The 11,894-nt window shown below is 35.9% G+C and overlaps 1 protein-coding gene across 1 annotated transcript; it reads right to left on the minus strand.

Moving 5' to 3' along the window:
- Positions 1–678: 678 nt before the first annotated feature.
- KIF27 (kinesin family member 27) lies at positions 679–10,714 on the minus strand (the record flags this gene model as incomplete). Its single annotated transcript, XM_010014526.1, has 12 exons — positions 679–843; positions 1,602–1,800; positions 2,503–2,709; positions 3,735–3,950; positions 4,572–4,748; positions 5,794–5,907; positions 6,246–6,443; positions 7,304–7,512; positions 8,565–8,720; positions 9,265–9,398; positions 9,784–9,959; positions 10,508–10,714. Coding segments are annotated over 12 exons (2,158 nt in total), but the record flags the coding sequence as incomplete, so codon positions are not given.
- Between the last annotated feature and the right edge of the window lie 1,180 nt (positions 10,715–11,894).

Here is an 11,894-nt window from a genome sequence, read left to right on the forward strand (position 1 = left end):
GGACATTGAACTGTTGACCACAACTCTTTACCTCCAACTGATTAGCTCTATTGAAGGTTTGAATTCTGGCAAGTAGGGCATGAAACAAAAACTTATAGTAGCAGTTAGTTGTTGGTGTTTTGTTTGAGCCTTTTTGTCCGTGTGCATTTTTTTTTTCTGTTTGAGGTTTTTATGTCAAAGCACAGAATCACATTAGAAAGCTCTTTTTTTTATTTTTTATTTTTTATTTTCCTACAAGTGTGTAAATCCTCTATTTTTGCCTTAGCAAGTAACAAAAGTAAGTTAGTAACTGACTTCAATTTCCCAGTAAATAACTTTTATGAAATCATGTGCTGGTAGCGACCTATATAAAAGCATGGCATATGACAAAGCTGTTAGTTACAACATCATTCAGACTATTTCAGATAGTAAAATTCCTTTTTCTTAACCACAACAGTTTGAGGTTGTAGATCCTGAAATTATGTTAGAATCCAAATAAAACAGAAGTAGTTAAACCACTGTTCCAGCTATAAACCAATGTTGTCTCTCCTTTGAAACTAGGGGAGAGGTGTAATATATTACTGGAGTTAGTTCAGTACAAATATGACTTTTATGTCTATCTGATATACTTCTGTGTGCTCATCACCCATCATATGGTCTACTGACAATTGCATAAATATTTTAAAATAATATACTTACACTTAGTGGATGCCCATAATTGATGGGATGACTCTCCAGTTAGGCCCTTCAACTTCTTCTTCAGCACTCTGCTTGTTTTCTTATAGAAGAATAAGTCTTTTTCCAGTTGCTGGACTTTTACTTCATATGCTTTCAAGGTTTCTGCAATACCTTCACTGTCTTGTTCTAGGACAAGTAAAAGTAGTTTAAGAACCAAATAACTCTGTGCCAAAAATCAAGAAGCCCAACTAGACAGAATATGTCTTGCAACTTCTTTTCATCAGGGACAGCAATGATAGGACAAGGGGTAATGGGTTCAAACTTAAACAGGTAAAGTTCAGGTTAGATATAAGGAAGAAGCTCATTACAGTGAGGGTGGTGAGGCACTGGAATGGGTTGCCCAAGAAGTGGTCAATGCTCCATCCCTGGCAGCGTTCAAGGCCAGGCTGGACAGAGCCTTGGGTGACATGGTCTAGTGTGTGGTGTCCCTGCCCATGGCAGGGGAGTTGGAATTAGATGATCTTAAGGTCCTTTCCAACCTAAACCATTCTACGATTCTATGATCTTGCTGACACATTGCTTGCAATGTGTACATTTTGACTAGTATGACACAGGATCAAAGAGGCCATTCCAACGCCACTTGTCAGTTTTAACAGGAGTATTTAGAAGATCAAGATCACCAGGACCAGTATCTTTAAACTTTCCAATATTGGCAAATTCAGTATAAAAATACAACGATTCTGATACTGGTTTAAGAAAATGCTTGGTTTTCTGTACATACAGACACTATGTGCCTGTGACTGTTCCTCAGCATCCCACATAACATCAGAATTAGTGACAGCCAAAATATATCTCTGAACTTTTTTTTTCCAGCTGGAATATAGTATTAGTCAGTAGTGACTGAAGATAATACTTGCTGAGCAATATCCCCAAAAAGCAAATACCTTTGAAATGATGCAGTATCAGCTGTAGTTTTTTCTCATGTTCTTTGTGTTGTAGGGTCAGCTGCCTGTCACACTGCAACTTCACATGGTCAAGTGCAGATTCTAATTCACGTATTATGTTTTCCTGGTCTATGACTTTCATTTCCTGTTCTTCAATCTGCAGTTGTAATTTTCGTTCAGACTCACGAAGGCCAACAATCTAAGAAAGAAATACACTTATTTTGATTTATTAAACCATTTTAATAAAGGCTTTTACCCTTCTGCTTAGTAAATTAAAGCATACAAAAGCAATGGTCTCTACAAGCCATAAGCTTGTGGGAAATAAACTTGCCCACTGCTATGAGTTCACACTTCAGGAATGAGCTCTGTACATTTTGATCACATGGACTAGTGGATTTTTCTTTAATATTCTGTGCAGAATTTAGATTGAAACAACAATGTTTTCCTGATTCTGGAAAGATTAACTTGCATCCCATAGACAGCTTGTTTACAGAATCACACAAGGTTTACCCAAGGTCACAAAGACAAACCATGTCTTAATACATTTCATTTTTGTTTCCAGATGTTAGTACGAATCTTCAGTATGAGGCTGTACACAGTGCAGACTGTGTATGCAAAAGCAGTTTATACTGGATTTAGGGGAAAAAAAAATAATTCTAGATCTGCCGCACCTTTTAAGGTAATGATCCAAACCAAAATATACAAAGTTAACACACAAGTAACCTATTTAGGTTAATGTAAAAATTAAAAATATCTTAATTCATAGCAGATCTATGGAATCTGAAGAGATGTTCACTAAAAGCTTGTTAAATTTATTTTTATTTCTTGACACCATTTCATTTCATTATCTGGAATGGTAACAGAAAATAGGATAAAATATTAGTCATTAGCCAAAACAAACCTTATTGAAATACTTGAAGATGATAGCTCTGAGCTCAGTAGCAGACAGGGAAACTAGTTTTCCTATTACATTATTCTCACTCTGTGAAAGAATCTGAGAAGATGACTTAAGCAAATGCTGGCGATTCTGAATAGTTTCATTCTTATAATCAAGAGCAGCCTCCAGGGCTTCAATTCCTTCCTCCAGCTGGAAAAGGACATGTTCTTCCTACAGAGAAACACATGAAAGCTATTTTAAAAAAAAAAAAAAAAAAAAGTAGAACTAATCTTTCTATACATAAGACATCTTTAATTTCATTCTCAAGAGTGAAACTAAACTTAAGGGCAAGATAAACCAGTAGTAGTACAGAGAACAGAATGGGGAAAATAAGAGGTAGAATAGAAATCGGGAACATCTGCCATAATACCCCTACCATAATACAGCGTCAATTGAATGGCTGATCACAAAAAGAGAGGTCATGTTTCCCTTTTTATCCTTTCCTCATCCTCCCCACAGTTTAACTTCTGCCATTATTTCTTTTTTGGTTGTGCTTGTTTTCTGTTGGATTAATGAATGAATCAGGTCAGTAAGCGATTTGGTGACTATAGCTTTTGTAGGGAAGTGGCAGAATTGCATGGCCTGAAGCACTGCAGAAGATTTTGAGAAGTGAGGCAAATAGGGCTCTTTCTGGCACATTATCACTTTAGCCATATGCCCATACTGCTGCTCAAGACCTAAAAATAATCTGCATACTTGATATGAATTTGTTATACCTGCAGTGTAACTATACTGATCAATTCAACGTGGACCACTCAGGTAATAAGACTTTTTTTTGCTTTAAACATATGGAGGCTTTCAGGTGAAGTTTGCTTTTTCACAAAATTCTATGAAAAAAATCAAGGGGCATTGCAATGCTAGTACATTGCCTTGTGCTATGTCCTAACATTAAAATATCTGCCTCTGATAAACCAATGAACTTCTAGGTCCCTTATTTCTCATTATATGATACTTAGGCCAGTGGAGTTTTTCAAGGACCTAGCTGAATTAGGTCCCTCTGAACATAAACTTTTTTCACTGGTACATAAGTAGTGCTATCACAGCAGTATTTTAATGTTGTAATTTACAAAAGTACCCAACCTCAGTTCCTTGGTTCAAGCTTATCTAATAATTGGAGACATTTTAGGTTCTGATTGGAATGCTTTGTTACACAACACTACCTAAAACCAGTATTTATCTCAGAGGTGCTTACTTACTTCAGCTGACAACACTTTACCATCTTTCAGTTTCTCATCCACACTGCTTCTTCTTCTGAGCAGCTGATCCCTTTCCGTCTGGAGAACTTGTATTTTTTCCAAAATGTCTGTCTTATCTTCAGTGGTGCTGCCCTGAAGCTGCATACCTTTATCACACAGTTCCTGATCCAGCATACTTAAGCGAGTAGACAATTTCATACTATCTTTGTTTAAAGCCTGTATAAAACCCAAAGCAACCAGAGATATAAAACTGAGATACTCCTTCCAGTAAGAAAATCGTAGGTGAGACTGTCACATTCTGCAATGAAAGACTTGCCTGCTTCTTGTAATGAGACCCCATTTATTTTGAGTAGACAGGTACCATAAAATTATATTATTTACTCAAAAGATGAAAGAAAACAGAAACACTCAATGTGCAGTTTTCTACATCCTAAAAATCAAAGGGACTAGTCTTTATAAGTGACAATGATACCTCAATTTCTCTTCACTTTTGCTACCGAAAAATAAATCATGCAAAATGTATCCCAGTCATGTTCTCCAGTTTGAAAAAGAACTGAGTCATTTTTAGGTATCATATTATTTAATGCTCTGCAGTAACAGAACACAGTTCATATTTTTGTTTTGTTGTTGGAATTTTGGGGAGAAAAAGAGAATAAAAGTGATTATTCTGTGTTATTCACATTTTAAATGTTGATTTGCTTAAGCTACAGAATAACTTCACAGCAGAGATACAGGTCACATGGCTTGAGTCTCTTCTGCTATCTATCTGGCTTCCCCCCACCATTCTTTCAGTTTGCACTGTAACTGTGGTGAGTTTTATGGGTTTTATTATACCACCTGGCTAGATCTCAGTTTCTTGATTTCCAGGTGGCTTTTCTCTTGCAATAATGCTTCTTTTTTGGCTACAATGGCTTCTCTTTTCTTTAAATCTTCTTCTAGTTCTGCTAACTGTTGGTGCTGTTGGAGAATTTTTTCCATTTCTTCATCCAAACATTTCTTTTGCTCTTCTAATTTCTAAAGTTTAATTGGAAATACAGAGAGCATTAACCAGGACTTCTGCAGTCAGAATTTGGTGATTATGTTTTTCTTTTTTCAGAATAACTGACAGAACTGCAGAAGAAATTGACGTTTCTAATGTTAACATTAATTCTGCAACAGTATCTTGGCTCAGAGTAACATAGAAATTGAACTGACTTAAAAAGAGGCTGAAAAATGTTATATTGCTACATCTCGTATAAACAAATTTGCATCACATGCCTTTAATGAAATGTTTTCTTTTTCTAAGAACAATTATATAAATAGATGTCTTCTATATAATCACAGCAATTAGGTTTGAAAGGTACCACAAGAATTCAGTTAGCCCATCTTCGTTACATAATAGTTACCTAAGACCAGCTATTTGTGGAAAAACATAATGACAAGCAATTATGATGTTGAAAGAAAGAAAGACAGTAAATGAGAGCTCTGATTCTGCTAGCACAGTCCATTATAAATTTATTCTCAAGCCACAGTTTATCAGTGGATATATCCCTGGTATGGATAAAAAGTTGCCTTTATTTAACTTTTTGGATTTCTTTTCACCTTGAAAGACTTTGGATAACTCATGAAACTCTCATGTTCCAATGTCCACATCTGAAATTATGCAAAGGACACATTTTTTTCTTACCCTGTTAGGAACTACCAAAACTACAGACCACTGCCACATATGTCAGAGGAGAAAACAAAAAAACCTAAACAAACTATGGAACATTTCTAATGGAGCTCATCAAAATCACTCTCAAACCCAAAAGACAAACAAACCTGTTGAATTCTTAGGTCTTTGAATCAGCATCTTTGACAAATCACAGAAAGAAAAGACATTAGAACTTCTCCTTTCCTTCATTCAAAAAAAGTGTACAAGAGTTGCTAGACTATACTCCCAATTTTTGCTACAGCAAAAAAAGGACAAACTATGATTGAATACCCTTCTTCTAAATACTTTACAAAGATGACTAGGGATGAAGAAAGAATGTTAGGGGTTTTTTTCAGGGCCCACACAGATTTGGAATAGATTAGCTACCTGTAGCTTCTGTGAAGTTTCCACTGAGTCATTTTTCTTCTTTTTAAATGCAGCAATCTCCTTATCCTTAAGTTGAAGGATCTTCTGTTGTTGCTCCATCTTTAGTTGAAGTTCCTATAAAGAAACAAAAAGACCCATTATTCCTGCCTTAGTCTGTTTTTAAAATGCATTTAATGTCAGAGTCCACACAAGTATAAATCTGAAATGCTGACCCTAAATTTACATGTAAAATTGCAATTTAGAGCTGGATATCATGTAATAAATAATAAAGAGCTGAAAAGAAAGGCAAACTGAAGATTTCTGTTGTTTATAGCAATTTCTTCAGTGCATTTGTCAAGACAGTAACTACTTAAAACTGGAAAACCTAGCAGTATGGTTTATTGACTTTGGGGAAGCAAAGTCAAAACTGGCACATCTTATTCTTTGTCACAAAGAACCAGGAAGAATCCTACCTTAATTTGTTGCTGGTCCCGCTGAATCTCTGCTTCTAGTTGCTTCTTTTTTTCGCTCTCCTCACACAATCTCTTCTGTAGCTGGGTCTGCTGACGCTTCATCTGAGCCACATTCTGCTCAAGTTCTGTTGCTTGTCTCTCACTTTGGTTAGATAATGAAGCCAGATTCTTAGTGTCTTGCTGCTTCTTCTGTAAGGCCTGAATGTGCATGACAAATTTCAGCTTAATAGCAGGAAAACTTAAAACTAAAATATTACTCAACTTCATTCTTTCTTTCACTGAATTCTTAAGAGTCAGCAAGACTTACTAACCTCTGCTCAAAAAATCATTCATTATTTATCTGGTTTCTGAGCTACCTGGTAAAGCTGGCACAGCCAGAATTAACCTCAAGCAACATAAGATGGTAAGGTAAAGATACAGTTCATGCCTGGCAATACTATGAAAGTCGTAAAATCTAAGAGAAATCACAGATATGGAAAATGTGCAGAAACATAATGGTGCCAGAATGCTGGTCCTGAGCTCAAGACAAGCCTCTTTCTTTATGGGGCTTGTCTAACCCACCATTCTAGGACCAATAAGCACAGAATACTTAAGCTGGCCCTACACTGAACTTAAACTTAGGTATAGCAAAACTTAGAAGGTCAGTGCCATCAAAAGATGGCTGTATGAGGCCTGGTCTTGCAAACCATCACAGTGATTTTCTTAGAGATGGAATTTATATAGTACTTTCATAAAACATTATTTATGGCAGGTAACAACCTTGTAAGTGTCTCCACATGTAGGTTCATACAACATACACAATGGTGTATGAGCATCTCATATCACCCACTTCTTTCTTGGTTTCTTATCTATCAAGAAAATACTGTATGCATCTAACCATATATATGGGTAACATAAATAGCATTCTGAATATAACAGTATTAAGTTTCTCATTATCTATTTCAATCCAATCAGCTTCCAGTGTGTAAAACTGGTGAGAGTTTCACAAGCAGAGTGTTAACGTCAAAGGTGTTATCAAGACAGAGATTTGCAAACTTTAATGGTCAGATCAGACATACCTGCACTTTCAACTTAGCTGCATCCATCTTCTTCCGGAATTCCTTTTGTAACTTTGTTTTCTCAGGAATGTCTCTCAGCTCCTGATTACTCTCCAGCTCCTGAAGCTGCTTTTGCATTTCAGCCAGTTCCAGTTTGGCCTGCTCAGATTCTTGCTCTAGTTTAGTTATCTTCAAAGAACACTGCCTGCTTACAGACTGAGCATCCTTGCCTTAAAGATATCATATCGAGATAGTTTAAAAACATCAGAATAATCAGTTGAAATGTAATACTTAATTCTGTAATTGAATTACTTACTTCATTCTGGCTAAACCAATAATTTCTGAGATATTTTCCAACCTTAAAGGAACATACAGTTACTTTCTAACTCTGAAATAAAGGAAAAAGTCTTAAAACTGAATTCTTTCTGAGTCACCATTTGTCACCAAGTAAAGTGCCACCTTACTGCAAAATAAATTGAAATTCTTCTGCCTACTGTAGTTTTCGTGAAAATGGTTCTCATGTATTTCATAAATTTTGCTTTTTCCAGAAGAATATGCTCTTTATTTATTATTCAACTACCATCTTAATAATTAGTAAACAGCTTTGGATTGTGTTTCTGCCCTCTTACTTGCCCTGTTTAGGTTATCTTTCCAAAGTACTATTTTGGAGGGTACAGAATCATTCTCAGTGCCAAAAGACAACCCCAAGAGAAAGTATGCACAGGAGAAGACTGTGATTGAAGGGGTTCAGCAAAGAGATCCTTACAGTCATCATAAGGCTAGTGTCTGGCAAGCATATACATATATATATACCAGGACAGATGTATAAGAGTGTAGGCTAACAGGGACACTGACCTTTTCCCTCATCCACTTCTGACTCCTGCTTCTCTACTGCAGCGCTGGGAATGCTTACATTCGCAGCACCGTGATGTATCTTCTCTCCTATCCCAGACACCACATGACAAATACATGTCCGCAAAGAGATTGGTAGCACTAAGCATACATGAAAAATTAGACTATTGGTGGATAAAAGCAAAAATCAGCAAAGCACAAAAAAAAAGTAACAAATACATCTGTGTATCATAGCAGAGCAGGCTGCAATCCAAATTTGCAGCCTTCAGTGCAATCATAGCAAATAATTAATGAAAGTTATGAATCTTTAATTTATTAAAAGTATTCTTGCATACGATAATTACATAAAAAATAAGACAGGACTTCAGAAGTTTTGTGACTTCTGTTTCTGAACTTCGTCATTCTAATTTTTCCTACAGTACCCACTTACCTGTTCTTGCTAATTCCTTAATAAGTTCCTCTTTCATTTTGATATTAAGTGCGAGTTCTCTTAGTTTTTGCTCGGCCTCAGTGAATCTCAACTCTGAATTCTTTAACTTCTGCATGTTAAAAACATGACTTTTTTGGAGGTTGTCAATCTCTTCACCTTGAAAGAAAACAAAGGAATATAGAGATAAAAAATCTGGAATATGCTCTGTATCCAAAAGATAGTGCTCTGCAACACTGCATGTGTGGAATTCTTCCACATGAAGTAAAAGAACCAAAAAGAGAGAATAACACAAGGAATCTTTTCCCTGCCATGTGTCTAAACAGTAAAAGGAAGAATGGTATGCTCTAGCATTTCAAGACCCTAAGTGGGAGGAAAAATATTCCTAAAACCATTTCAGTGCATCTCTGAACAGATAATAGCATCTATTTCTTTTATTGAAGTAGTGCTAAAGATTTGTTTCTAAACAGCTTTTTGATATGTGTTTTCTAGCTACTAAGTATTACTCAAACATTAAGGACACTAGTATCAGTTTCAGAAAGGGAAGAAGCAGCAGAGAATCTCGAAGCCTAGACTGATCTATAACAAAAAATATTTGTATCAAATACATATATTTTGCTGGAAAAAATAATTACGTGTGCTAAAGACATTCATGAGTATTCTGACACTGTAATAAGATTTGCTCTCAAGATTTCCATTTTACCTGTGGTTGTGCCACTCTGTAGCGCAGATTTGTTGGATAAACCAGACTTGTGTACCTGACACTTCATGTCACTTAGATCAGGAAGAAAGCACAGAGAAGCCTGTTTTCGTGTCCATGTTCGGTTTATGGAATGCCTGGGGAAGAATGAAAAACATGCTATATTCCAAACATGGAGGGACTGTTTTTTTTCTTTAAGCTTCAAAGTATGTGATTGTAACAGAGAAGAATCCCAAACTCACATAAGCATTTGTTCCTTCTATTCCATTGACTCTCCACTTCCCTACCCACCCTGATCTCTATGGTAGATTCTAGTCCTAAAACAAAGTTTATGCTATCTTTGTTAAATCACAAAACCTGTGTTTATTAAACTTATTTGGCAATATGCCCAGTTGGTCCCATAAGTTTGCCATAAAAAAATACCACAAATGATCTCAGATTATGGCAGGATTAAGGAGTAATACTACTTTTGTTATACATTTGTCTATAACAAAAATTAAAGAATATATAAAAAAAATTTACTTAAACGAGGTTTTCTTTTTGCTGCCTGTATTTTCATCCTCTTCATCACTTTGGTCAGAGAAGTGGCAGTGAAGGACTTTATCCTGATCTTCTATGTGGCTCAGTGCCATCTGGCTGCGAGCACGGAATTTTGCCATCACCCGGGCCAGGGAGAAGGCAGGGGGGCTTGTATACACCTGTCAAAAGCACACACAAAAAAGCTATGGGTAAAAATACTTGAAACAATTTATCAATTCCTTACTGACATTAAAAAAAAAAACAAAACAAAAAAATCAATTTAAAAGCCTGTCATCATCTAAGCTTGTAAGCAAAATTACAGAGGTTTTCTGTAATACCTCTGGATAGCTTTCTAACAAAAAGTTTTGCAAGAGCTTACAGCACTTGTTCCAAATGTGAAGGAAGGCACTATTAGCAGCTCATTATCTAGTGTATTCAATATATCAGTAAGAATAATAATTCATTTTTGATAATGCTCAAAATCTCAAGGAAAACACCAGAAAATACTCCAGCTTTAGCACCTGTGATAATTTTAAGCCTGAAGATTTTGAACAACCATGGCATAGCATATGTTGCAAGGCACGAAAAAGTAATTTTTCAGAGTCTTCAGTGGGAAATTAAACAGCATCTGAGAAAGCCACCATAAATTGTCATGTCAATTCTAATTACGGAACTATAACCATTATAAAGTAAATGGAAAAAAAAGTAACATTTGGGTAGACCTTACCTTTCGGGTCTCTGTCCCTGAAGGTGGCTGAAGAGAATGTAGCAGACTCTTTGTGAGTGGGACACTGTATGGCCTGCTTGCAGATGCCACAACAGCTGGCCCATCTTCACAAGCACTTGAGAAGTCTGAAGTTTTCACATCTGTAAACTTCTCCAATTTCTGTTTTAGCTGATCAATAAGCATTTGCTGTTCCACCATTTTCTCATTCTCATATGGAAAAAAAACAAAACAAAGCTGTTGCTGATCATGAGCTCTATGTCATATCCACCACTTATAAATTCCTTACAATGGTCATGAGTCTTGTGTATCACTCACTGACCCTAAATTCTTCTGCAGTGCACAGGTACAACAAACTGAAAATTCTATGCCATCATCACCAATCTAACACACCCCTCAACTTCGATAGTATTAGACACATTTTTGTCCAGAAAGACCTATCCAAGATAAGTTACATTAGCTTACATAGGCATCTAGTGGGAAGAAGATGACATACTTATCATCTTACTTATATATCAGCTTATTTATACATGTGTTTATGGAGAAAAAAAAAGGGAAATCAACAAAAACGTTCAGATGAAACATGTGATCTGAGTCTATTTAAACATGAATACAGGCTTCCTCTTCCTCTTTAAGCTGTTCCACTTCAAAGATTATTTGTATTAATAAACATAAAAATGATCCTAGGTTACTTTTCTTCTATCCATGCCCAGCACTGTTGATAATGCTAGTTTGGAGAACTCACTTACCTGCTTCTCCAACAGTAGTCTGTTTACATTATTCAGAAGTACTTATCTTACCTAAACTGATTCATTCATAAGGTCAAGATTATATTAATTTTCACCTCCCTCTATTTGTTTCAATTCTTTCCAAAGTACCTTTGAAGTGTGGCCTAGTAACCACAGGAAGGTTGAAGAATAGGTAGTGATAGTCAACCAGAAGTATTCAGTGAAAGATATTTTCCATCCTCCTACTTTGTATAATACATTTTTATTCATTCTTTACATCTTGTTTTCTTAAACTTCAAGTTCCTTCCAAACACACAGAGACAATGCCTTGCAAACTGACATTTTCTTGAAATACAATACATAATATTCCTATGTCACAGGAAACAGAATAGATATATCAATACCATATTTGTTATGATTTTGGAAGCAGCAACAGCCAACTGATCCACCTTGAAGCTATTATTTAACCTTTTAGGACTCTTCGTCCCTGATACGCTTGTGCATACAACCCCACAGAGTATACACAACAGAGTACATATAACACCTGTTGCATAAATGTGTCTGTGTATAAGCATTACTAACTGCCTAGTACCTGCTACTTTTAAACTATATTCTACCATGTATCACTAAATTACTATTATTACTTATATTACTTATATTCT

Source organism: Nestor notabilis, unplaced genomic scaffold, assembly GCF_000696875.1.
Source record: "Nestor notabilis isolate BGI_N333 unplaced genomic scaffold, ASM69687v1 Scaffold35545, whole genome shotgun sequence".
NCBI lineage: Eukaryota > Metazoa > Chordata > Aves > Psittaciformes > Psittacidae > Nestor > Nestor notabilis.